The sequence below is a fragment of the Delphinus delphis genome, chromosome 20 (assembly GCF_949987515.2).
Source record: "Delphinus delphis chromosome 20, mDelDel1.2, whole genome shotgun sequence".
Classification (NCBI taxonomy): Eukaryota; Metazoa; Chordata; class Mammalia; order Artiodactyla; family Delphinidae; genus Delphinus; species Delphinus delphis.
This window is the reverse complement of record NC_082702.1, coordinates 8,946,234-8,973,152: the sequence shown is the minus strand read 5'-3', so window position 1 is coordinate 8,973,152 and position 26,919 is coordinate 8,946,234. Positions and strand designations below refer to the sequence as shown.

The 26,919-nt window shown below is 55.8% G+C and overlaps 2 protein-coding genes across 2 annotated transcripts; one reads left to right on the top strand and one right to left on the bottom strand.

Moving 5' to 3' along the window:
- Positions 1-7,849: 7,849 nt before the first annotated feature.
- NPAS1 (neuronal PAS domain protein 1) lies at positions 7,850-24,312 on the top strand. Its single transcript, XM_060000952.1, has 12 exons — positions 7,850-7,964; positions 9,040-9,222; positions 9,649-9,884; positions 16,550-16,623; positions 16,885-16,974; positions 18,767-18,941; positions 20,341-20,456; positions 20,616-20,773; positions 21,396-21,502; positions 21,954-22,101; positions 23,152-23,246; positions 23,766-24,312. Exons 2-12 carry the CDS (start codon positions 9,101-9,103, stop codon positions 24,227-24,229), a joined length of 1,785 nt encoding a protein of 594 aa, XP_059856935.1. The 5' UTR covers positions 7,850-7,964; positions 9,040-9,100; the 3' UTR covers positions 24,230-24,312.
- Positions 24,313-24,457: 145 nt separating this feature from the next.
- TMEM160 (transmembrane protein 160) lies at positions 24,458-26,834 on the bottom strand. Its single transcript, XM_059998948.1, has 3 exons — positions 26,585-26,834; positions 25,363-25,455; positions 24,458-24,817 (listed from the first exon to the last, which is right to left on the bottom strand). Exons 1-3 carry the CDS (start codon positions 26,790-26,792, stop codon positions 24,552-24,554), a joined length of 567 nt encoding a protein of 188 aa, XP_059854931.1. The 5' UTR covers positions 26,793-26,834; the 3' UTR covers positions 24,458-24,551.
- Positions 26,835-26,919: the final 85 nt, after the last annotated feature.

Below are 26,919 nucleotides of genomic sequence, written 5' to 3'. Positions count from 1 at the left end.
TATTGTGGGATCTTAGTTCCCCAACCGGGGATTGAACCCGGGCCCTTGGCAGTGAAAGCAAGGGAGTCCCAACCACTGGACTGCCACGGGATTCCCTCCTCTCTGTCTCTTATAAGGACATTTGTCGCTGGAGTTAGGGCCCATCCAGATAATCCAGGATGATCTCATATCAAGATCCTTAATTACATCTGAAAAGACCCTTTTGCCAAGTAAGGTCACGTTCACAAGTTCCAGGGTTAGGACATGGACATATGGCTTGGGATGGGGTGGGGGCACCACTCAACCCCCTACAACTCTTCCCCGTGATACTATTATTCTTTTTTTTTTTTTTTTTTTTTTTTTTTTTTGCGGTACGCGGGCCTCTCACTGCTGTGGCCTCTCCCATTGCGGAGCACAGGCTCCGGACGCGCAGGCTCAGCGGCCATGGCTCACGGGCCCAGCCACTCCGCGGCATGTGGGATCTTCCCGGACCGGGGCACGAACCCGTGTTCCCTGCATGAGCAGGCAGACTCTCAACCACTTCGCCACCAGGGAAGCCCGAATGATACTATTATTCTTATTGTTGTCATCGGTATTGTGCTTATGACCTTGAAGGGCAGCTCGGGGCTGGAATAAAGTCGGAGACGCCCAAGTGGGCGGTTGGGAAGTCAGAGACGATGAGGATGAGGCACATTTAATAATTGAAGGGACTTCCCTGGCGGTCCAGTGGTTAGAGCTCCGCGCTTCCACTGCAGGAGGCGCCGGTTCGATCCCTGGTCAGGGAACTAAGATCGCGCACACTGAGCAGTGCAGCCAAAAATTAATTAATTAATAATAATAATTGCAGAGGTATCTCATCATTGCCCCACCTTCACTCTGCTGCCTCCCCAGCTGCTGCTCGGCCTCTTGTCCCTTCTCCAGGGGACTCTGCAGTGTCAGTAGTGGAGAGAGTCCCTTTCTCTCTGGTAGGAGCAGCCCTTGGGCTGGGAGAGCAGTCAGCCGAGCTCCCCGGGCATCCCCACAGGTCCTTCCTGGGTAGGCAGGACCACTGGCCCACTGGCCCAGACCCTGAGACCTCTGTCTCTGTAGCTGGTCCCCTAAGCAAATGAGTGAAGGTGACAACAGAGTGACCACCAGGCACTGCCCCTCCCTAGGGGAGCACGCTGGCTAGTTTGCTGCATGCTACCTATTTGTGCTGTAGCCTCCACCTGGGTCCATGGTCTTGCCTGGTGTCCCTTGGGGTCAGGGGACCAGCCCAACAATGCCGACGCTCCCGCTGTGGGCTGTGCTGTAACGAGCACCTCTCTCTGTTCCCTGAGGCTTGCTGTCCTCTTTTGGCACCTATGGACAGGTGACAGGTAGGCCTTGATGTCTGCTGTGAGGTTAGAGTTCTTCCCCGACACCTTGGGTGGCCTGAAGAGGACAAGATGGGGCTGGAAGATAGGAGGCGCCCGGGACAACACCCAAGTGTCAGGCTGGGTGACACTTGGCTGTGGGGCTATTTATCGAGTTGATGGGTGGTGTTTTCTTTCATTTCCCACTTCCTTTATTCTCCCCGGTAATTGTCAGTACTTGACTAGCCTACCTAAAATCGCGCACGCACACATATGCACGCACACTCCCCTGCCTTGTTTTTCTCTAGCACTTAGCTCCATCTGATGCAGATATTTTCTTGTTTTTTCGTTGTCCCACACCCCCACCTGGATGCGAGCTCCAGTGACAAGAATCTCTGCCTGTTTCTTCCCTGCTGGATCCCTGGAGCTTCTGACACAGAGTAGATGCTCAATAAATGTTTGCTGGCTGGATCAAAACCAAAAACAGAACAACTCTGGGACCACATTGGGCTGCCCAGTTCTCAAATGACTCTTCATCGTCCATTTAATGTGCTTTAAACGAGAGCAGTTTTACTCTCAGACCTGAGCACGAGCTTCTCCGCTCAAGGAATACACTCCTGGGGTGCCGTACACCGTTAGCACCCCTGGTGGTCAGGAGAGACAGCTCCTTGACAACCTGACTCTCAGAATCCTGGCCTCCAACAAGGTCTGGCTCCAGGAACTCTCACTATAAGCTTGCAAAGTGCAGGAGTGAAAGCAGGAAGGATGAAGATCAGATGTGTGGTAGAACTCTCCAGAAAGTGAAAGCCTGGAGTATGCTGGAGATTCAGGGAGTCACAGGTCTGTGCCAGGAGGTCTCAAGAACAATGAGACTCAGCTTTGAGGGATTTCATTTGCTATAACCCCCTTGGGAGCTCAGACCCAACACCTGTTTCCCCAGCCCTTCCTGCTTCATCTATTCAAGGGCAGCTCCATCCTCCTGGCACTGGAGCCAAAACTACCACATCCCCTTGACTCCTCCTCTCTTTCTGTCATCCCCACATCTGGTCGCCAGCCAATCCTGGCAGCCCTGCCTTTGAAGTATCTCAAGTATCCGACCATCTCTCCCAACCCCCACTGCCTCCCTGGGGGCCACCATAACCTCCCACCTGGACTCTTCCAGTCGCCCCCTCAGCTGGGCTCCCGGCTTCTGCTCTCACCCCTTACACTTCCTTCTCCACCCAGCAGCCCAAATTGTCTTCAAAAATAGGAATCAGGGAGGCTTCCCTGGTGGCGCAGGGGATAAGAATCCACCTGCCAATGCAGAGGACACGTGTTCGATCCCTGGTTCGGGAAGATCCCACATGCCGCGGAACAACTAAGCCCTTGCGCCACAGCTACTGAGCCTGCGCTCTAGAGCCCGTGAGCCTCAACTACTGAACCCATGCGCTACAACTACGGAAGCCCATGTGCCTAGAGCCCGTGCTCCGCAGCAAGAGAAGCCACTGCAATGAGAAGCCCGTGCACCGCAACGAAAAGTAGCTCCCGCTCGCCACAGCTAGACAAAGCCCGCGTGCAGCAACGAAGACCCAACGCAGCCAAAAATAAATAAATAAATAAAATGAAAATGATAAAATAAAAATTTAAAAAAAAGGAATCAGTGTTTTTCATATATTCAGCCATATTTTTATTACATTAAAGTTTTACCCTATTTAAATGAATAGTATCGAAATCAGTTTGTAACATGAGTCTCTTAGAGGTAAAATAAATGTCTTCATCACACTTAAAAAAAAAAACAAACAGGAATCAGGACTTCCCTGGCGGTCCAGCGGTTAAGACTCCACACTTCCAATGCAGGGGTGTGGGTTCGATCCCTGGTTGGGGAACTACGATCTGCACAGAGAGCAGCCAAAATAAATAAATAAATAAATAAATAAATAAATAAATAAATAAATAAATAAATAAATGGAATTAGATCAGGCCCCTCCCCAACCTAACAACCTCCAGTCCCAGTGAAAACCAAACCCCTCCCCGAAAGTCCCTGCCCACTGCAGCTGACCCAGATACACGCAGGCTTTTTTATTTTTTCTCCCTAGTTCCTCCATTCCACCTCAGGGCCTTTGCACTTGCCATTCCTCCTGCCTGGATCACTTTTCCTATAGATTCATCTCATCTCAGGCTTCCCAGCAAATGTCACCACCCTTGAGAAGGCTTCCTGTCACCATAACTACCCTCTAGTCACTCTCTCGCCTCACCCTGATTTATTTCCTTCACAGCACTCAGTATGAGCAGAAATCATCTTTTTAATTTACTTGTTTGCCCCCCCATATACACACATAAGGACCTTGTCTGTTTTGTTCACTGATGTCTCCCCAGCCCCTGGCACATAGTAGGTATTCATACCTTTTTTAGGATTGAGGAATTGCATTATGTTTACTTATACATTCTTGTCAGATGCATACATGGTTTAAAATTTTAGTTAAAGAGAATTCTGGGACTTCCCTGATGATCGGTGGTTAAGAATCCGGCTGCCAATTCAGGGGACATGGGTTCGATCCCTGGTCCGGGAAGATCTCACATGCCACGGGGCAACTAAGCCCATGTGCCACAAGTACTGAGCCTGCACTCTAGACCCCACGAGCCACAACTACTGAGCCCACGTGCCACAACCACTGAAGTTCACGTGCCTAGAGCCCGTGCTCTGCAATAAGGAAGCCACCGCAGTGAGAAGCCCGTGCAACACAACGAAGAGTAGCTCCCGCTCAACACAATTAGAGAGAAAGCCCACGCGCAGCAACGAAGAAGACCTAACGCAGCCAAAAATAAAATTAATTAATTAATTTAAAAAAAGAGTATAGTTTTTTAAAATAAATAAATTTATTTATGGCTGAGTTGGATCTTCGTTGCTGCACACGGTCTTTCTCTAGTTGCGGCGAGCAGGGGCTACTCTTCATTGCGGTGCACGGGCTTCTCATTGCAGTGGCTTCTCTTGTTGCAGAGCACGGGCTCTAGGCGTGCGTGGGCTTCAGTAGTTGTGGCATGCGGGCTCAGTAGTTGTGGCGCACGGGCTTAGTTGCTCCGCGGCACGTGGGATCTTCCCGGACCAAGGCTCGAACCCGTGTCCCCTGCATTGACAGGCGGATTCTTAACAACTGCGCCACCAGGGCAGTCCCTAAAAGTATACTCTCTTAATAAGGAAAAATGAGACTGTTTAAGGAGAAGTCATTGGAACCCTCCAAACACACACACACACACACACACACACACACACACACACTTCCAGACACACACACACATCCATGTTCTTTTTTTTTTTTTTTTTTTGTGGTACGCGGGCCTCTCACCGTTGTGGCCTCTCCCGTCGGGCTCCAGACGCGCAGGCCCAGCGGCCATGGCTCACGGGCCCAGCCGCTCCGCGGCATGTGGGGTGTTCCCGGAGCGGGGCATGAACCCATGTCCCCTGCATGGGCAGATGGACTCCCAACCACTGCGCCACCAGGGAAGCCCCATCCATGTTCTTATTGCCTACTAAAATCCTTGTACCTCTCCTTGATTACCCCTGGTTACAGGGAGCTCACCACCTCTCAAGGACATATACCATCCTCCCCCATCTCTTCCACCCAGGCGGCTTTGGGAGTGGTGGGGTCTCCGAGCTTTGATAGGAAACATCTCCAAAGCTGAGGACGGCCAAGGAGAGCTGAATGCAGCTGAGCAGCTGAGAACCAAGGCTAGGGCAGGAGGTGTCGGATATGAGACCATGAAGGTCTCGACTGCCACAGTCCCAGTGTCCCTTAACAGCCCCCTCCCTACCCCTTCAGGCCCCAGATGGTAACACCAGCTCTCCTAGATTTCCCCAAAACCTTTGTCAAGAGTCCTTTTTGAAATGCCCCTCGGTTCCCAGCTGGAGGGCCCCAGGTGTCTCCTCCTGGGGCCCGGCCTGATGCACACCCTGACCCAGAAGCTGTCCTATTTTTTCCCAACTGTATTACCAGAGCTGCAGAAGGGCACAGACATCACAGAGCAGCCCACCCATTTCACTGATGGGAAGCTGAGACCCCAAATGGTGTGTGTTTTTCAGTGACTCCCTGAGTGGTGTAGAGGTAACATGATTTGCGTCTGGTTATATGAGGGCGATGTGTCTTTGGATGTACATATCACATCTAGCATATTTAATGCCTGGCTCTATTCTCAGCTTCAAATAGCTTAACTCAGCGATTCTCAGCTTTTTTGGTCTCTTTACATTCTTAGGGAAAACCAAAGAGCTTTTATTTCTGTTTCATAAGCCATATCAGAAATTAAAAATGGAAGTTCTTGGGACTTCCCTGGTGGCGCAGTGGTTAAGAATCCGCCTGTCAATGCAGGGCACACTGGTTCGAGCCCTGGTCCAGGAAGGTCCCACATGTTGCAGAGCAACTAAGCCCGTGCGCCACAACTACCGAGCCTGCACTCTAGAGCCCATAAGCCACAACTACTGAGCCCGCCTGCCACAACTACTGAGGCCCGCATCTAGAGCCCACGCTCTGCAACAAGAGAAGCCACTGCAATGAGAAGTACGTGCACTGCAACGAAGAGTGGCCCCTCCGCTCGCCGCAACTAGAGAAGGCCCACGCGCAGCAACGAAGACCCAATGCAGCCAAAAATAAATAAATAAATAAATTTATAAAAATAAAACTGGAAATTCTTGAAGATGATTCAAAACTCATTTTTAAATAGCAATAATAAACACATTACAGGCTAACATAAATAACATATTCTATGAAAAATTTTAGTGAGAATACTGTCATTATTTTATACTTTTGCAAACCTCCTCAAAGTCCAGCATAACAGAAGACAGTTGGATCCTCCTGGCTGCTTCTGCATGCGATCTGCTGTGATATCACATGCCATGCAGCTTCTGGAAAACCCCACCTGGCACTCATGGGAGAATGAAGTGACAAAGGCAGAAAATGTCTCGGTATGAAAATTTGACCTCGCGAACTCCCTGAGATAGTCTCAGGAACTAGTGCCCAGGTCACACTTCGAGAACTGCTGGCTGAACTTATTTAATGCTCACAATGATGCTAGGAGGTGGGTACTAAAATGAAATTATCCCCACGTTACAAGGGAGAAGGCCCAGAGTGGTGAAGTTACTTGTCCAAAGTCACACAGCAGTAAGGGGTAGAGCTGCAGTCTGAACCCCAGAAATTAGGCTCTTAACCTCAGCAAGATCTGTGTGTGTGTGTGTGTGTGTGTGTGATCATAAATAAATTGTATAGTATGAGTGCACTTCTCAAGGCCTGGCATGGCACCTGCCCAGGTCACACAGCCAGGAAGTAGCATCAGGAGTTAAGAGCCAGTGCTCTGAGCTTGAATCCCTTACCCTGACACCCTAACAAGTCTCTCTGGGAAAAAACAGGAAAATATTATTGGCTGACAGACCATCACCAACAGGCTATCTAGTCTCTCTATGCCTCAGTTTTCCTAGTAAAATGGGCTTAGTAATAGAGCCCAGCTCAGAACCTTGCTGTGGGGAAAAAAATTAGCAGAACATAAAAGATTAGTTCCCAAGTTGTTCAGTGTGGTTATCCAGAGCCACTTGAAGAGTGTTCCCATCAGCCAGTGCACATGAGGGTTCAGAGGTGTGTGCCTCGGTTCCTCTGTCCAACCAGACAGAGGAACCCTTGCTCTCTGCCAGCCTCCACCCACCTGCCTCTCCTAAGGCTCCTGTCCCACCTTCATTAGTTGCATTGTGGTCTCCTAGGAGCACTTAAACGCCTGGAAACCCACATGCCAGGCTGCTGAAGGGGCTTGGGAGAGAGAGGTGTAGTATCTCCTACCAGAGTGGGAAAGGCCTGGCTCAGTCACCTGGGTCCCCAGTTCTCTGTGGGAGGCGCTATAACTCCTTAGTTCCCATTTATGGTCTAATGGGAAGCTCTGATGTCGGGGTTGCCGTGGGAGCAGTGGTGGGTATAAGACCCCAGGATCCTGGTCTCGGAAGTTCCTCGGATACCTGTGTCCCAGTCCCTGGGAGGTCCAGTTGTCAAATCCTGCTCTTATAAGGAGGGGGGCAGAGCTTGGGTGCAAGGTCACCTTCTTGTCCAGGGGGTCTTGCTGACACCCTTAAATTCTCTCCTGGAAAAGAGTCTCTAACACCTGGATTTGCGCCCTTGGAGGGGGCACCGACGTCTGGGTCTCCACGCCTAAAAGAGACTCAGGTGCAAGGTGCCCGCCTTATCCCGAGGGGCTGCCGGGGTGCCGGGTTCTCTTGGGGAAGATGGGATGATAGTCCCTCCCGGTGGGGTATAGAGATGGTGCCCGGACTCTGGTGTTCTCTCGGGGTGGGAAAGCTGACTTCGACGTTCTCGTTCTGGTGGGGTGAGGGGACTCGGACACCAGAGCAGCCCGGGACTCCCTTGCTTGGAAACCCCTACCACGGAAAAGGCCAGAGTGGCTGGAGCTGGGCTGGACCCAAGGGCGGAGAGTCTGTGGGCGGGGCTCCAACAGGCCCCGCCCCCGCCCGCCAGCGCTGTCCCCGCATCTCGAAGTCTGCGAGGCCTCGGTGGGCGCTGAGAGCCTAGCGCCACAGCCCGCGCGACTCGCCGAGCCCGGCCCGCCCCGGGGTCTATGGGGCCGCTCCTCTGCTGCGCCGCCCGGCCGGCCCCACGCCGTGCCCGGAGCCTGACCCGTGGCCAGGTAACGAGGCTGTGGGTACTGCGGGTAGGGAACGCCTGGGGGCTGGCATGAGAGGACAGGGAACTCCTGGGTCCTGGAGGAAAAGGGGACCGGAACTCCAGTGTGCTTGGAGCTAGGGCATCGGAACGCCTGTATCCCGAGGCTGAGGGAGGGGGCGCACAGATGTTGGGTCCTGGAGAAATAGGGGGCTGGGGGATCTGGACGCCAAGGTCTAGGGCATCGGGACACTTGGTTGGGGAGGCTTGGGGGAGGTGTGGATATGGGGAGCGGGGGTGGAACCTGAATGCCTAGTCCTGGAGGAATGAAGACCGAATTCAACATGTTCCTTGTTCTGGGGGATCTGGATACTAGGACACTTGGGCCCCGAGTGTCTGGTCCATCCTGGGGGCGTCCTCGGGCTGAGGCTCTGGCCACTGCATCTGGGGTTGAGGCTCGCATGTCCGGGCCTTCGGGGAGGAAGTTGTGGTTGCGGAGATTTGGCTGCCCAGACACGTGGCATCACCCCCGAGGGGCTGGGGGTGGTCCTTGGGCAGAGCATAGGGTGGGGTCCCTGGCCTCTGTCCCCCCTACCTCCTTAGCCCAGCCCGGGAAATAGGCGCACGGCAGATGCAAGGAACCGGACTCCTGGGATGGGCTTCTGGGGGCGGATTCCCCGGGGCAGAGGGCTCTGGGGGCTGCAGCCGGGCACGCCCGGGCCCCGGCGAGGCGCCCGCCCCCCTCCCGGCTTGGGCATGCTTGGCACGCAGCGCGCGGGCCGGTCGGATCCGTATGCGCGCCGCGTGCGCCTATTGGTATGCGGGAGCCGGCCCGGCGCGGGCGTGAGGCGGGCGCTCTAGCGGGCGGCGCGGGGGAGGCGGCGGCGGGGCACGTCCTCGTCCTGAGCTTCTCCCAGAGCCCGGCGCGGTGAGAGCTGCGGACTGTGTAGCGGGGCCCCCAGGGAGGGGAAACTGAGGCAGCATCTAGCCGCAGCTCCTTGCTGGGACCCTGCGCCCCACGCGGACCTCGGTTTCCCTAGCAGGTGCCCCACCTGTCCCCTCGGGCGCTGAGCGCTGCCTCCCGCTCCTTCCCGCTGCAGGAGACGCGGCTCTCGAGTTCCGCAGGCTGCTCTGAGCCCGCCTGAGCGGGTCTCCGCGGAGATGGCGGCCCCCTACCCCAGCAGTGGCGGTGGAGGCGAGGTCAGGTGCGGGGGAGGTCGCGGCGGCAGCGTCCCTTGGGACTTTCTGCCGGGGTTTGTGGTCAAGACCCCGCCCGGACCCTGGTGAGCAAAGCTCCGCCCCTCGGGCTGTGGTCCCGCCCCCAAGGCGGTGTCCCGGGAGGATTCACACTCACCTTCTGCCCCGCCCCCTCGGGCCAGAATTTCTTACCCAGAGTTGCTCAGCCGTTGTGTTCTAACACCCACCCCACACACCTGGCGTTCTGTTCCTAGCCCCCTTCCTCGGAATTCCTACCCAACATTCTTATCTCTCTCCTCTTCCTCCTCCTTCCCCCAGAATTTACACCCCAGGTTCTGCTCCACGGCCGGGTGTAGAAGTCACACTCAGGCTCTGCCCCACCTCGGGAGTGTTGAATCCACTTTCAACATCCCGTCCCGTTCCCGAGGCCCCAAGAGGCGAGGCTCGTCCCCCAACCCCAGACCCCTGAGTCCCCGGGCCCCGCTGACGCCCCCTCCGCGCCGCCCGCCCAGCCTGCAGGCGCAGCGCAAGGAGAAGTCCCGTAACGCGGCGCGCTCGAGGCGCGGAAAGGAGAACCTGGAGTTCTTCGAGCTGGCCAAGCTACTCCCGCTGCCCGGAGCCATCTCCAGCCAGCTGGACAAGGCGTCCATCGTGCGCCTCAGCGTCACCTACCTCCGCCTGCGCCGCTTCGCCGCTCTCGGGGCGCCACCCTGGGGGTTGAGGTCCGCGGGGCCGCAGGTTGGCCTAGGTGAGTGCGCATGCGCGGGGGTGGGGGGTGGGGGTCCAGGCGCGCTCCCCCGGTGCAGGGCACCTGGTACCTGAGGGTGCGCACCAGCTCTCTCCCAGCTCCTGCATCCTGAGGGAGTACAGGATTTGGAGTCAGACCTTTTGTGTGTTCCTATCAGGCGGCTTCAACTGTCCAAGCCTCAGTTTACTCATCTCTAAAACGGGCTCACCAGGTAGGGACGATTTCATGAATTCTGGCCTAATCACGGGCCTGGCCACACTGGATCATACAACCAGTTAATGCTCTTATTGTTATCAGGGAAAATGAATCATTATTATCACAGCGCCATGGGCGGGACGGGGGGACCCAGCCTGGGCCTCCTATCCACTAATGGGCAAGAAACTCCCGCACTCAGACCTGAGGGACCCCAGAGGGAACCTCTAGAGTCTGAATTCCCAGTTTGGGATGCGGGAGGGAGACAGGATAATATGGCAGGTAAGATGGCGAGCTTCAGAAAGACGGGGGTCCCTGTCCCCACTCAGCCACTCCCCACCGTTGTGACCCTGGGCAGGTCGCCTCACCTCTCTGTGCCTCACTTGTGAAATGGGAATCATGATGAAGCCCCACCCCCACCCGCAGGGCTGAGAAGAGAAGAAGATCTACCAGGTAATATGTGTATGTGTAAAGACCCTAAACACACCTGGCACAGAGTAAACGATCAATGTCTAGCAAGCACTGTTATCAATGGTTACCTGCAGGTTTATTGACCATCTACTGTGTGCCTGCTACAGTTCTGAGCCCTGGAGATCCAGCAGAAAACAAGCTGCATAAAAGTGCCTGCCCTGGACAGGCTGACATCCTACTGGCCAAGACACAATAACGAAATGCAATCAATAATATGTTAAAATATAGAATATGTAAAACACAGATATATATATAGATAGATATCTACTTTCATTATTATTCAGACTTCATTATATAGAAGTGTTATGTTATTGTTATTACTTCTATTTTATGTTTTATTACTTTACTCCTATTACGAGAAGAGAGAGAATCGTCTTCATCTTAGGTCGCAGGTGACAGGGACAGGGCACCCTCGGCTACTTCCACCCCCCCCTCCGAAGGGTTGTCCTTAAGGTGGGGTTGGAGGGGCTCCAATTCCCCTCCTGCCCTGGTCTCGGGGGGAGGGGGGAGAGAAAATAGCATTGATTAAACTCGCAATAAATCACCATTTAAATTTAAATAATCCGGCTTCCCAGGCGGTAATTAGGCGAATTGACTGGCGCGGAGAGAATGCGGCATTAGCGCCGCTGATTACTGTCATTACCGCGAACAACATGTGCGCCGGCGGGGGATAAACATCTTGTCTATTGTCCCCAAGCCCCGGGGAGAGAAAGGGGGAAGACGCTGAGAGAGCCTCACCGGCGTCCGGCCTCCCCCCTCCGTGCTTGCCGGGATGGCTAATTCAAGACCACTGACCTCAGCAACCTCCCTGCCTGTACGTGGGAAGGGGGAGGGGCAGGACAGTGTGCGGGGGAGGAACTGCGTGGACTCCCGCTGTACCCACAAAATTAAGAAATTGGGAGCATTTCCTGCTCTCCCGGGACCCCAACAAGAGGCCAAGCACCTGCTTCAATAGTTCAGATGGGAAAACTGAGGACAGTGAATTAGCTGCCGTCAGAGAGCAAAGCATTCTGCCTCAAGCTCTCTGTAAAGGAGGGGGCTCCCGCCTTCTCCTCAAAAATAATAGCAGTAACATACCAGTCAGACACGGTGTTGAGTGCTGCATCCAAATTCACTTGCTAATCCTCTCAAAAATCTTCGGAGGGAGGCAATGCTATGTTCCCATTTTACAGAAGGGGAAAACTGAGACCCAGAGATGTGAAGCTCTTTGCCCAAGGTCACACAACTGAGAAGGGGCCCAGCTGAGATTCAAACTCAAGTGGCCTGGCTCCAGAGCCCACCTTCTCAACCACCATCCTTGGCATGCTTGTGGGTCTCCAGGGATGGGTCCTATGTTGCAGGTCTCGGCCTCTCTCTGGGCCTTACTCTACCATGAGTGAAATGGGATGACAGATGTTGAAGTCTAGCCAGGGGGCTCTAAGTCTGGGGAGGAGACAGCCTTGATCTCCTATCAGTGTTTGTCATTCATTCAACAAATGCCCAATGAATACCTTCCCTGTGCCAGGCACTGTTCTAGGTGCTGGGGACACAGCAGGGAACAGGACAAAGTCCCTGCCCTCAAAGGTGGGCCTACACACCTGACATGGTAGGTCCCTTGCCCCCCACCTCCCTGATATCACCTTTCCACCCCTCTGGCCTCTTCAACCCCCTCCCCCACATGGGCCACCTTGCTGTTCAGAGAAGCCTGTTCCCACCTCAGGGCCTTTGCACTTGCTGGGCTTCCACCAGGAACTCCCTTCCCTTAGAATGTGAGCTTTTCAGTCAAGCCTTCCCTGACCACTCTATTAAAAATGACAACCCTGGGACTTCCCTGGTGGTCCAGTGGTTAAGACTTCTCCCTCCAGTGTAGGGGGTGCAGGTTTGATCCCTGGTCAGGGAGCTAAGATCCCACATGCCCAGGGCCAAAAAAACAAAACATAAAACAGAAGCAATACTGTGGCAAATTCAATAAAGACTTTAAAAAAAGAGAGAGAGAGAATAGCACGTGGCATATAGTAGGTGCTTAAAAAAAAAAGACAACTCCCTGCTCCCAGCATGTCCTATCTTCCTTTCCTGCCTTATTTCTTTCCATAGTACTAATCATCATCTAATACTATATATTTTTTATTTCTGTTGTTTATTGTGTTTCTCCCCTACAGCACTTTGTGTGCTGAGCCTAGAATAGTGCCTGGGGCACAGTAAGGGGTCACTAAATATTTCTTGGGTGACTATAGAACTGCGTGAGGGGAGGAGGGGGGACATCATGACTCACAGGTCAGGCACGGCCTCTCTAAGTGACCTTTGAGCTGAGACTGGAAGGAGGTGAGGGAGAAAAGCTAGGAGAAAAGCTGGGAGGAGAGTTTTCCAGGCAGAGGGAACAGCAAGTGCAAAGGCCCTGAGGCAGGCAGCAATCAGCTTGCTACATGCAGGTCACAGTTGTGAGGTCAGGGGCTCCAGAGAGGAGTAAGTGAGGCAGGAAGTGGTCAGCGGGTCAGGGGCCAGGTCCTGCAGGGCCTCTCAGGCCGTGGTGAGGACTTTGGCTGTTACCCCGAGTGAGATGGGAGTTACAGAGGTGATGGATGTGAGGGCAGAAGCTGGGAGCCCAGTGAGGAGGCAAGTGCAGTCGTCCAGGCGGGAGGTGGGGCAGCTAGACCAGGGTGGGGGCAGTGGGGTGAGAGGTGGTCGGATTCAGGTGATGCAGTGAGGGTCCAGCCTCAGGACTTGCAGAATATGGGTGAAGGTGTGGGAGAAAGCGAGGGTCAAGGTGGATGGTAAGGAAGCCTCCCCAAAAGGTAGAGGTGCCTGAAGTAGAGCTTATTCTGATAAGAATAGTGCAGGACTCACCTGTTGTGTACCTGGCTGTGTGCCATTTGCATGCATGAACCCATTCAGCTCCAGCCCTAGACCCATTTCACAGATGCAGCTGAGGAAAGTACAGCCAGAAATGCACCCACTCCAGTCCTCAGGCCTGCTCCCAGGGAGCAAGGCACTCTGATTATGGCAGGGAGCTCCCTCTCCCAGACTTCCAAAGCTAATGAAGTCCCAGCCCTTCATTAGTTGCCCTAGCCCAGGGCAGCAAATCCCTCAGGGCAGTTGAGAATGGGAGGTGGAGGGGGACCCCTGGGAGAAGTCTTGGCTTCTCCCCTCGGCCCCTCAGCGCCACCTCTGTGTGTGGGGGAAGATGACAGCTGGGACAGTTTTGTTCCAGCAGAGGCAGGCTCTGATAAGAAACTCAGGAAATGTTTGTTGAATGAGCGAATGATGGTTGGGGTCCGGATGTGAGGAGGGGGCAGATCTAAGAGTAGGGAAGGGCCCACAGCTGAATCTGGCGGACACAGGAGTTGAGGTATTTGTGGGAGAGAGGAGGAAACACAGAGAGAGGAGTCAGGGAGTTGGTGGATTTGGGGCAGGGGGAGGCCGGGGGTAATAAGACACATCAGTCAGGGATGGGGACAGAGGCCGGGGAAAGGATGAGGGAACAGCAAGTGGCTGAGCCCTCCCCCTATACACACCCCCCTCCCGACGTGCCCATTAAGGCTGTTAATTGCAGCCGTTCAGTCTGACCTGGGCTGATCCTGTGAGAGGGAAAATGAAGGAATTAGCAAAAATGACAGGGGAAAATTGCGACAATTAGCAGGCGGCATTGTTCCCGCCTGTCACCCGGCTGGTTCCCGCTGCATCTCGGGGGAGGGGTCCCCATCACACACACCCCCCGTTATTGTTCCCGGAGTTCCAGGCGGGGGTGGAAAAAGGGTGTGAACAGCCGTGGGGATGCTGGGGGTGCTCCTGGGAGAGGAGGCGAGACCAAACATTAAGGGGCTGGGGGCGGGGCTTGGGAACTGCGTCCTGATTGGGGGGAGGGGGTGGCGTTTCGCCGCCTGGTGTTTTGATGGTCTGGAAATAACAATAGTAATCACGCTATTAATACTGATCCCAGCTCTGTTTCAGAGCACCTGCTGCATGCGGGCGCCTGGTAGGCCCTTTCAGTTCCCTAAGCCAACTGAATGCTCAACACCCCTGTGACATCAGCTCGTTAGCAAACCCACCTGACAGAGGAGGAAACTGAGGCACAGAGAAGTAAAGGCACTGGTCCCAGGGCACACAGCCAGGGAGGAACAGTCCTGGGGCTTAACACCAGAACTGGACCCTCGGTCCTGCAGGAACCAGGTGCTTGGGGACCCTCGAGGTCACTGGCTCCCCAATCTGGGCAGGGACCCCTTGCGGGGGTCGTTCTCTGCAGGGTCAGGGAGGGCATCCTGGGTGGGAACAGAGTCCAGGAACACAGGGCCTCTGCCCACGCCCAGCATGGATGTCTGGGGCCCTCTGCTCCTCACTGCGGGGGATGGGTCGGCCTGTGTCTCTGTTTTCTGTCTACTTCTCCGTCTCTGTCTTCCTGCCACTTTCTCTGTATCTGTCTCTGTACATCTGTTTCCCTCTGTCCCTCCATCTCTTTATGTCTCTCTGTCTTTACCTATCTCTGTCTCAGTTTCTCTGTGTCTATATATGTCTCTACCCCTCTCTCTTTTAAAAAAAATTTTATCGGGGTAAAATTTATATAACATGAAATTCACCGTTTTACAGTGTGCAATTCGGTGGCACTTAGCACGTTCACAATGTTGTGCAACCAGCACTTCTATCTAGTTCCAAAACATTTTCATCACCCTCCAAAAACCCTGTCCCATTAGCAGTCCCTCCCCATTCCTCCTACCCCTTCCCCCAGCCCCTGGCAACCACTGATCTGCCTTCCATCTCTGGGTTTGCCTCTTCTGAACGTTTCATATAAATTGAATCCTACACCGTGTAGCCTCTGTGTTCAGCTTCTTTCACTTAGCATAATGTTTTCAAAGTTCATTCACGTCGTAGCATGGATCGGTACTCCATTTCTTTTTATGGATGAATAATCTTCCATTCTATGAATATAGCACATTTTATTTATCCATTCATCAGTTAATGGACATTTGGGTTGTTTCCACCTTTTGGCTATTAGGAGTAATGCTGCTATGAACATTCATGTACAAGTATTTGTTAGAGCACCTGTTTTCAATTCTTTGGGGTGTATACCTAGGAGTGGAATTGCTGGGTTATATGGTAATTCTATGTTTGACTTATTGAGGAATTGCCAAACTATTTTCCAGAGTGGCACATTCTCACCAGCAATGCATGGGGGTTCCAATTTCTCCACATCCTCGCCAACACTTATTTTCTATTTAAAAAAAAAATTCGAACCATCCTAGCGGGTGTGAAGTGATCTCTCACTGTGGTTTTGATTTGCATTTTGCTAATGACTAATGATGTTGAACATCTTTTCATGTGCTTATCGGCCACTTGTGCATCTTCTTTGGAAGAATATCTGTTCAAATCCTTTGCGCATTTTTGAATTGCGTTGTTCATCCTTTTGTTGTTGAGTTGTAACGTCCTTATTTCTTTCTCTATTTCCTTATATCTCTCTGTCCATCTATTTGTCTGTCTTTGTCTCTCAATGTCTCTTTCTCTCTGTCTCTCTCCTTTTCTGTCTCCTATCTGCCTCCTTCTCACCCTTCAGGTCTGAGCTCAAACACTCCCTCCTCCTTCAACAGGCCTTTCCCCATGCTTCTTCTTTCATTTATTTATTTATTTATTTTAAATAAATAAATAAAATATTTTGGCTGCGTTGGGTCTTTGTTGCTGCACGTGGGCTTTCTTCAGTTGCGGCGAGCGGGGGGCTAGTCTTCGTTGTGGTGCACGGGCTTCTCATTGCGGTGTCTTCTCTTGTTGCGGAGCACAGGTTCTAGGGGCGCAGGCTTCAGTAGTTGTGGCACGTGGGCTCAATAGTTGTGGCTCGCGGGCTCTAGAGCTCAGGCTCAGTAGTTGTGGCACATGGGCTTAGTTGCTCCGCAGCTCGAACCCATGTCCCCTGCATTGGCAGGCGGATTCTTAACCACTGTGCCACCAGGAAACCCCCCCATGCTTCTTTATTTCACACCACCTATTCGATTCTTCATAGGGCCAACAGGCCCTGGCCTCACCCCTCCCTCTTCCCCCAGCCCCAGGCCGCAGGGGCCCCGTGGCGCTGGTCTCCGAAGTCTTCGAGCAGCACCTGGGAGGACACATCCTGCAGGTGAGGCCCCTTCCCTGCCTGCTGCTCCTTGCTGCCACCTGGTGGCCGTCTCGGGAGAACCGCACCCTTTTCTCCAGGATCAGTCCCGTAGGGGAGCCCCAGAACTGGGAGGCAGAATGCTCAGGCTCCCCCTCCTGCTCCCCCCAGGGCCACTGAAGCGCCTTACCCCAGAATAATCCATCCCAGGCGGAGATCCAGATTTCAGAACCTCTTACAGATGCCAGGCCCTCCTCTCCCCGACCCCGTCTCTCCCCACTCTAGTCCCTGGACGGCTTCGTGTTTGCCTTGAACCAGGAAGGGAAGTTCCTCTACATCTCAGAGACAGTCTCCATTTATCTGGGTCTCTCACAGGTAAGGGGCCCGCAGCAGCCTGCCTGGACTGGCTCAGCTGCCATCTCCCTTGCCGGCCCTCCTCTCTCCTGACCTCACCATCCCAGCATGAAAAAAAAAAAAAAAAAAAAAAGACTGGATCTTTGGTTCCCAAAGTGTGTTCCTTGGAACCCAACATGGCACCTAACATGGCTCCTCCTCCCAGGCAGAGGAGGGTTATTAAAGTAAGAGGTCGATTTGGAGAGAGCAAAATAGCAGAAATCTAAATTTGCCTATGAGGAGTTGCCAACTGTACCGTATTTACCAAAACTTGTTTATTCTTAACACTTTTAAAGGATTACAGCAATTCGTACCGGAAGGGCTTGGGGTTTCCAGCTTGGAAGATTTTCTGTGGCATTTTAGTTGACTAGTTTTCATTTTGCCTTTATTTCAACCCACTGTTTCTGTTCCAGCTCCTGCAGCTGGTGGCTGAAAGGTAAAAGGAGGGCAAAGAGAAGCCAAAAGCCCCCAGCCCTGGAGTCTTGTCTCTGTACAGCATCTTAGGCCTTGCCAATGCAATCAGTACAAATTGCTGTCAACTTTTATCATTGTTACAAAGATTTTGACAAATGGTAAATTTAGAAAATTCAGTGCATTGGTATTTGGCCTTCGTGAGCAGCTCTTCAGTGAGTTGTTGGAGGTTCCTGGAGGAGGAAGACCCTGAAGGGAGAATATGGACAAGAGGAAGGGAGGGAGGAAGAGTGGGGGGAAAGGCTCAAAGCTGGTGTGTGTGTGTGTGGGGGGGGGTGTTTAATGAGGGATAGAGGGAAGCATGTGACCCCAAGCCCAGGGGCAGTGGGAGCCATGGGAGGTTTCTTTTCTTTTTTAAAAATTTTACTTTATTTTTATTTTTGGCTGCGTTGGCTTTCCGTAGCTGCGCGCGGGCTTTCTCTAGTCGTGGTGAGCAGGATACTCTTCGCTGCGGTGCGCAGGCTTCTCATTGCGGTGGCTTCACTTGTCGTGGAGCATGGGCTGTAGGTGCATGGGCTTCTGTAGTTGTGGTCTCAGTAGTTGTGGCTCGCGGGCTCTAGAGCACAGGCTCAGTATTTGTGGCGCACGGGTTTAGTTGCTCTACGGCATGTGGGATCTTCCAGGACCAGGGCTCAAACCCGTATCCCCTGCATTGGCAGGCGGATTCTTAACCACTGCGCCACCTCCCATGGGAGGTTTCTGAGAGGAGGAGGGCCATGGTCAGGGGAGTAACTTAGGGAGGGGTATGTACGTGGGGACTGAAGGCCAGAAGACCAGTGAGGACGCTGGGACAGAAACACAGCAGGGAGAAGATGGGTGCGGGGACTGGGAAGGTGTGGAGGTAAGGGCACTACTGTGAGAGATTTGAGGGATGAATTGAATGTAAAGTCTAATTAAAAGGTTCTAACTCTTTAAAGAGTTTGAAAGCCATTCCACTGCTTGTGTCCTGATTTCCATCCTGTGAGTCATTTCAGGGCGCAGTTGTTTGCTGTATGGGGGTGAGTGAGTAAGCAAGAGCTGCGTATATGAAGGCTTACGACACCCCCATCCCAACCACATACACAGCTTCTTTATACTGTAGGCAGGGGCAGAAAATCCTTAATAATCTCTGGGTTTGAAGTGGGAGGGCACGGGAAGCGCCTAAGTTTTTATCCTCCTTTAAAATGGTTTAAATATATATATATTTATTTTCTACTAAAAACACACACCTGCTTGCTGGCGAGTGAGCCTGTGGCAGAACAGGAGGGCGAGTGACTGCGCGCGCACCTCACCCGCCCCCTGCATTCCCCTCCTTCGCCGGCAGGTGGAGCTGACGGGCAGCAGCCTCTTCGACTACATTCATCCGGGGGACCACTCCGAGGTGCTGGAGCAACTGGGGTTGCGGGCCCCGACCCCCGGGCCCCCCACCCCGCCCTCCGTCCCCTCCTCTTCCTCCTCCTCGTCCTCGTCCTCCTCGCTTGCGGATACCCCTGAGATCGGTAATTCTCAGCATCCCCAAAGAAAGAGGCCTGAGGGTAGCTTAGGGGATGCTGAGTACAATGTATCCAACTATGTCTCCTTTATACAGAAACACTCTTGTTAGAGTTTTGCAAGCAAGTTTTTGTAAAATGAATCAGAGTCTAAATTGAGGTAGCGAGACGTGGCTCCCTAAGATTGCCTGGATCCCCAAGATTTGAACTTTAGAAAGACCCCTCTGGCTGCAGAGTGGAGGTGGGTGCCTGTGGGTGACAGATGGAACCAGGCTTTGGTAAATAATAATAACAACGTGTGCTTATTGGGCATTTACACGTGCCCTGCCTTTAAGTACATAATTTTATTAAATCCTAACCACAAGCCCACAAAGCAGGAGCTATGACTATCTCCATTTTATAGAGGAGGAACCTGGGGCACAGCATAGAGAGGTTGTGTCCCAGGTCAGCTGTAAGTGATTGAGCTGGACTCCAGCCCAGGCTTGTCTGACTCCAGCGCCTGTGCTTCTGCTCTCCAGTGGAAAATTCCACTCCATTTTGGGGAGGGTGTTGGAGATTACCCTTTTAGCTCTGAGATATTGGGGGACTGAGGTTATCTTTCTCATAAATAGGCTTTTCTTATATGGAGTTTGCTTAATACCCAAACCATCTGAGCTATCAGCAGTGCTTGCAAGCTTGGGGAGATGTTTGTGACACGTGTGGGACTGTTAGGGAGCGTGATTATATTTACACCTCAGTTTGAGGCACAGGGTCATCTGGGTGTGAGCATATTTATAAGACAATTTCACAGGGTTTATAGAATAATCTGTATTTGTGTGGCTTATTTGTTGCTATAGCCCAAGCCCCCACTCTGTGTTCAGCCCTCGGTTGGGCAGGGCTGGGGACACAGTGGTGACAAGAGCCCCAACCCCACCCTCCCGAGGCTCACAGTCCAGTGGGGGAGACTGACCCTGTCCCCAGACAGTGATGACCCAGAGTGGGCAGGGCTGGGGTAGGAGACCCCAGAGGGGCAGCTGACCCAGCCTGGGGGTCAGGGAGGACTTCCTGGAGGAGATGTCTGATCTGAGACCTGGAGGTTGTGGCTAGAGATGATGTCAGCAGGAGGCAGTTCTTGCCAAAGTTTTAGGCCATGGTGAGAAGGAGCTGGGCTTTCCCCCAAGGGTACTAGGGAGCCATGGCAGGTTCAGAGCAGAGGAGGGATGGGGTCAGATCTGAGCTTTAGAAAGACCAGGCTGGGTGCTGCTGGGAGGGGAGGTTGATGTAGGATGTCAGTGGGCTTGTAGAACCAATAGGTGCGTCTGTGTGACTGTGGCCATGACCCTGTGTCTGGATAGCTCTGTAGAGGGCAGGGGTGGCCCGTGTGTGTCCTCTTCAGGACCCCATAACCTTCCTTCACTCTTCGTCCCAGAGGCCAGCCCCATCGAGGTGTCCCCCTCCTCCCGGGTCCAGGAGCGCTCCTTCTTCATCCGCATGAAATCCACCCTCACCAAGAGGGGGCTGCACGTCAAGGCCTCAGGGTACAAGGTGGGTGTGAGCTCTCCGCCCCAGCCTCTGACTCCCGGGTCCCCTCCCTGGCCCAAGGAGAGCGCCTGTATTCACGCCAGCTCTGTCCACGGGCCCCCCTGGTCCTCCCGCCCCACTGGCCCCGCCTTGCCCTCCTCCGATCGCGCCTGCCACCTGCAGGTCATCCATGTGACCGGTCGCCTTCGGGCCCGCGCCCTGGGCCTTGTGGCCCTTGGCCACACGTTGCCCCCGGCCCCACTGGCTGAGCTGCCACTGCACGGACACATGATCGTCTTCCGACTCAGCCTGGGTCTCACCATCCTTGCTTGTGAGAGCAGGTACCGGGGTTGGGGGCTGAGGTGGGAGGATGGGGGCGCACGGGAGAGGGGGGTAGGCAGGAAGTCAGAGGAGCTCGGGGGCGGGGGTGGGGGCGGGGCCCTGGGGAGCCGCGGGAGGAGGGAAAGCCGCGGAGGGCGAACTGGAAGAGGGAGTGAAGGCGGGGGCTAGGGCGGGGCCTGGGGCGGGGCTTCTGGGATGGAGGCGGGGCTGTGCTCGATTCCGAGAGACCCAGGCCCTCCCTTCAGCAGAGCTCCGCCCTTCCCTGATCCTATTTCTCTCTGCCTCTCCGGCCTCTCATCTCTCTCATCCACTCTCCCGCACCACGCAGTGGGGGGAAATTAAATAGCGAAAGAGTCTCCAAGCACCGAGCGCCTCCGGAGTGGCCGGGCCACCCCACACCCAGGAGTGCCGTCTGCTTGAATGTCCATAGCTGCCCGAGGAGGGAAACTACTATTTTAAATATTCTCCCACCCATTTTACAGAGGGGAAAACTGAGACCCAGAGCACTCCAGAGCCAGGGTTTGGACCCTGAGGGATTCCAGAGCCAACCCTGGAATCTTTCTCCCCACCCCATGGTCTGGGACCCCTTCTCCCCTCCTCTCTGTTGCCCCCTGCCCTCAGAGTCAGCGACCACATGGACCTGGGGCCCTCGGAGCTAGTGGGCCGCAGCTGCTACCAGTTTGTCCACGGACAGGATGCAACCAGGATCCGCCAAAGCCACCTGGACCGTGAGGACCCCTCACCCCAGACCTGAGCACCCCCACTGCCCCACTCCCTGGAAGTCCTTCTCCCGGGCTGATCACAGTCCCTCCTCCTGCCACCTCTGGGGGCTCCACTCAGCACAGGAAGAGCAGCAAGGAGACTCTGAGCAATGGCTGAGGATGGGGGCGTGGGGAGTAAGGGGAGCCGTGGGGTAGCTCTGACCCACCCTTCAAAATCCAGGGGCCTTGATGCCGGGTTACCGCTCCGTCTTTCTGACTCGGGCTCTCTCTGCCTCCCTCTCTGTTCTTTGCCTTTCTCTTCTCCACACCGTCTCACCCTTCCTGTTTCCCTGTTGCTCTCTCTCTGCCCGTCTCCCTGTCCACCTCTCTCCCACTGCCTATCTCTCTCTGCCCCTCTCACCTCATCCCGCCCCTACCCCATCCCTTCCGGTGTCGCCGGTCCCTGGGCTGGGCCCAGTGCTGGACAAGGGCCAGGTGATGACCGGTTACTACCGTTGGCTGCAGCGCGCCGGGGGCTTCGTGTGGCTACAGTCCGTGGCCACCGTGGCCATGAGCGGGAAGAGCCCTGGAGAGCGCCACGTGCTCTGGGTCAGCTACGTGCTCAGGTGAGGTTTGCGCCCCTCTCCTCTCCCACGGGGAGCTCAGAACTCCCTCCGGAAGATTCTGCCAGCTCTGCCCACCTTCGGGTGGGGGCTCTTCAGGGAGGGCTTCTAGAAAAGGACAGATGTGGGCAGTGGTGGTGAAAACATGAAGGAGAACAGGGTCCAGTGGGAGTAAAGGCCTGGAGGAGGAATGAGTTTGCAGGAGGCCAGGGGTGGGTGGCGGAGTGACAAGCGCTTCCAGGGAGAAGGAGGCAGATATGAAGTGGCCTCAGGCCCAGGGTGCTTCTGGGGCACTGGGGAGCCATGGCAGGCTCTTACCAGGGGAGGGCTGCCACAGAGCAGGGCAGATGATGGAAAGAAGCTGGAGGTGGGAAGGACGTTCCAGGCCGAGGGCACAGCACAGGCAAAGGCTCAGGGTCACAGCTGGACCCATCTGAGGGACTACAGGGGGTGCTCTGGGCTGGAGTGTAGAGTCTCGAGAGACGAAGCTTAGGATGGTGGTGGGGGCACTGGGGAGCCATGGAAGGGTTTAGGGCTGGAGAGAGTCACAGTCAAATCTGCTTCTTGGAAAGACCACTCTGGCTGCCATGTAGAGGGAGGTCTGTGGGACAAGACAGGGATGGGAGGCCAGGGGCACGTCCTGGGAAATGCCAGGCAGCACAGGTGGAGGAGGGGAGGCGGCCATCTGGCATCTCTGGCTTTGCGGGGCCTGGGTCTGAGCCTCTGAGAGGAGCAGCAGGTTTGGAGGAAAGATGCTGAGGTCAGATGAGCATGAGGTACCCGGGGGACACCTAGGTGGTGACACCCAGGCGGCCACGGGCTGCAAAGGTTTGGCCTTGGGAGACGGGGCCAAGCTGGGCTAGAAGCCAACTTGGAGTTTGGGGTCCAATGATGAGTCCTAAGTGCCTCGGGCGGGGGCGGGGGGCAGTGTCTACACTCAGAGCGGGAGGGGACGTCTACACTCACAAGACTGGCAGGCAGGAGGGAGTCTCCCCTCACCAGAGGCTGGGTGGCCCGGGATTTGAGCTCCCAATCCCATCTGTCTTGTCCCAGTCAAGCCGAGGGGGGCCAGATACCTCTGGACGCCTTCCAGCTTCCGGCCAGCGTGGCCCACGAGGACACGTCCAGCCCGGAGCCAGCACCCACAGGTGAGCCCACCTCCCACCCCAGCCCCTGGGAGGCTCCGAGTGGCCTCTGGGACCTGTGCTGTCTGGTGCGGAAGCCACGAGCTTCACCTGTGGCTAGTTACAGTAAGATTAAAATTAAAATTCCATTTCCTTAGTTGTACTCGCCACGTTTGCAGAGCTTGGTGGCCATAGGTGGCCAGTGCAGATATGGAACTTCCTTCCAGAGGACAGCCTGGGTCCGGACATGAGCCTCTGGCATCTGGGCATGGTCACGCTTTGTGGTGGTGGCCGTCCCATGCATTGTAGGGCATTTTAGCAGCATCCCTGACGTCTACCCACTAGAATCCAGGAGTGTCCTCCTTCCCAGTTGTGACAACCAAAAATGCCTCCAGACTTTGCCAAGTGTCCCCTAAGGGGACCAAACCCCTCCAGCAGAGATCCACGGGTCTTGACCACGGGGCGCCGCTCTATTCCACAGATGGGAAGGCTGAGGGCTGGGGACGCGCACACACGGAGCCCTTCCGAATCTTCCTCTTGCAGAGCCAGAGCCACCAGTGGAAGGAAAGGAGGCCGTCCCCCCGCAGGAGGACAAGGCCCCCCAGCCCCGGGGCAAACCCATCAAAGTGGAGCCCGGCCCGGGGGAGACTGAAGACCCGGAGGACAGTGGGGATGAGAAGCCGTCCGGCCACCTGGCCCCAACGAGGCCCGAGTTCACGTCCGTCATCCGGGCGGGTGCCCTGAAGCAGGACCTGGTGGGGCCGTGGGGCCTGGCGCCTCCTGGGGACCCCCCACCTTCCCTCCTGCACACTGGCTTCCTGCCCCCCGTGGTGCGGGGCCTGTGCGCACCTGGCACCATCCGCTACGGTCCTGCCGAACTGGGCCTCGTGTACCCGCACCTGCAGAGGCTGGGCCCGGGCCCCACCCTCCCCGAGGCCTTCTACCCCGCGCTGGGCCTGCCCTACCCGGGGCCCCTGGGCACCAGGGTGCAGCGGAAGGGGGACTGAGGACTGGAACAGCCCCCAACGTGGCCGGACCTGGGGGATGGGTGGGGACCAGGGCTCTGAGCCCCGGTGAATTAAAGGCCTGCTCCCGCTCTGTGGCTCCTCTCTGGGGTCAAGGAGCTCCTCTCTCCTTTTCTTCCTTCTTAGGTATCTCCGCGTGCCCCCCAGCGCCTTCCGCCCCTACCCTCCTCCTTCGCTCAGCATCCCCGCAAAAGCAACCACCACTCGGAATCGGGAGCAAGGGAAGGGTCAGGTTTTAATGTCCCGGTCCTCGGGCCCCGGCAGTCCGGTGCCCAGCCGTTCCCCGCGGCCGCGGCCCTGCAGCTCACTCCGGTGGCGGCCGGCCCGCCTCGTCCGGCCCTTCCGCTGCGGCGGTCCCGTCGTCTTCGGGCACCAGTTCCACGTCCAGCTCCAGCTGGCCCATGTAGAGGCCGACGGCACAAGCCCAGAGCAGGCCGGCGGCCAGCACGGCGCCCACGCCTGCGGCCGCGCCCCCCAACGAGAGCTGCATGGGTCCCCGCAGCGCCGCCAGGCCCACCACATAGGAGGCGCCGCCCCACACCACACACAGGCCGCCCAACAAGAAGAAGCCTGTGGGACAGAGTGCGGGCCGGCGTCAGGGAGGCTGATCCTGGGGACCCAGGCCGTTCACGGGACTGAGGTGGCGTTAGAAAGGGGATGGGGCACACTCAAGAGCGGGGTAGGGGTCAGGGACAGTACAGAGCCAAGGTCGGGGACAGGAGAAGGAATCGGAGGGGTGGCTAGGCTTGGAGGTGGGGGGCTGGTCTGAGAGCAAAGATAAGGTCGGAGGGGCAGGGGCAGGACCAGGCTGGGGGTGGGGCTGGGACAGAGACCCTCATCTTTGTTGAGAAGTTAGATTGGAAAGGATGAGGACCCACAGCCCTGCCCTGAGCCACCCCCTCTGGTGGGTCCAGTGCCCAGGAGGTGGGGATGGGGTGGGTAGAAGGTGGACACTCACAAGTGAAGGTGAGGCAGCTTCCGGTGGGGGAAGAATGAGGGGTTCTAGCGACGTTTACTCTGGGGGGGGTGACGGGATGGGGAAGGAGTCTACCTTCCCCAGTGGGGGAGGGAGCGCCCCACTCCCTGGTGGGGGCGACACTGGGGTCTGCACTCACCGTAGGCGGCCTCCCGACCCATATCACTCTGCATGAAGGAGATGACCCCGATGCCTGATGACAGGAGGCCATTGCGGAACCAGGAGAGGAAGGCTGGAGGGGGTGGGGCGGGGCGGAGAAATCCACATCAGCTCAAACCCTGCTCTGCAGCCCCCCAGCCCAGACAGTCAAACTGAGGGGCGCCTCTTCATCTCACCGCCCAGTCTGGCCCCAAATCCCCACCTTGTCCTGGCGGTCCGCCTACCAAACCCTATCCCCCCAAAACCCTCTCTCGTCTCCATCTCTGAGCCCCTCCCCACCCCAAACTCTGCAACACCAAAGATTCAAGACAGTCTGCAGAATCCGGCGGAGGATCTAAGATCAAAATTTCAGGACCGGACAGGAAGGTCCCAAGAGGTCATCTTGGTCAACGTCCTCCCACATGTGTATCCCCAAGGGGTGCCCCCTCACTTCTTCCTCAGACCTCCCGACAAATTGTTACCCCCCCCACACACACACTCCCCCAGGCCTCTCTCCAGCCTTCCCCTTCAGTTTTCTGAAACCTCACTGTCTGCTGCTGGGTATGCTCTTCCTTGGTGTCATTCACATCCATTCAAGTCCTTGGTGTGGCACTAACGGGGACTAGTCGGGTTACAATCCCCCCACCCCTACCCCGTCCTGTACCTACAAGACCAGTCCTCTCCAATCCGGAACCCCACCGCCCACATGGGGCCCCGCCCCCTGCAGCCAGGAGAAGCACGCCCTCCAATCAGCCCAGAGATTTTCTTCTATTGGTTGTTCCCTCTTCTAATCCGCAACTTCCTCCCTCTTCTGTGGGGCTCCACGCTCCCGCTTTATGCAGAGTGGTCGCCTCTTTAATCTGAACTGGCCCTTCCAACGAGGCCCCCTCTTGTAGGTAACTCCCCCGCCCATAGCCCTCTTTGGAAGCCTCTCCCACCCAGACAGCGCAGTTTGATAAGGCTGCCTGTCCTGGCCCGACCAACCTCTCCAATCCCTACTGCACCCCATAAACCAGACCCACGGTCCCATCCACAAGCCCGTCTCCTATGCGGACAGACTGCGCTCTTGCAGCCTGCGCTTACACGGAAGCCCTTCTCCCCCCTGAGCCCGGGCCCCGTTTCCAGCAGAAATCCCACCACCATCCTCCACTCGCGCGCGCGGACAGCTCGGCTATGCGGATCCCCCTCTCCCATCCGGGCCGACCCCAGCCACAGCCCCAGACCTGTCTCATGAGCCTTCCGGAGGAGCCAGGCGTCTGCGCGGTCCAGCTCGGACACTGGGGGCGGCGAAGCCCCAGCGCGGGGGCCGTGGCCAGGAGCAAAGGACCCCCGGGCGCCCCCGCTCCGGGGCCGCGGAGGCGGCAGCAGCGCCCCCCGGAAGCGGAGTCGGGCAAGGCGGGCAGCCCGAGCCCACCACCAGCCACCTCCCATGGTTCGCACTACGGCCGCGGCGCACCGCACCGCCCCATGGGCCGCCCGTAGGCTGAAGCGCACGTCATTCAGGCTTAGCCGCTCATCTATTGGTTTTGCGTGTGCCACTCAGGTCCGGTGCGCACTG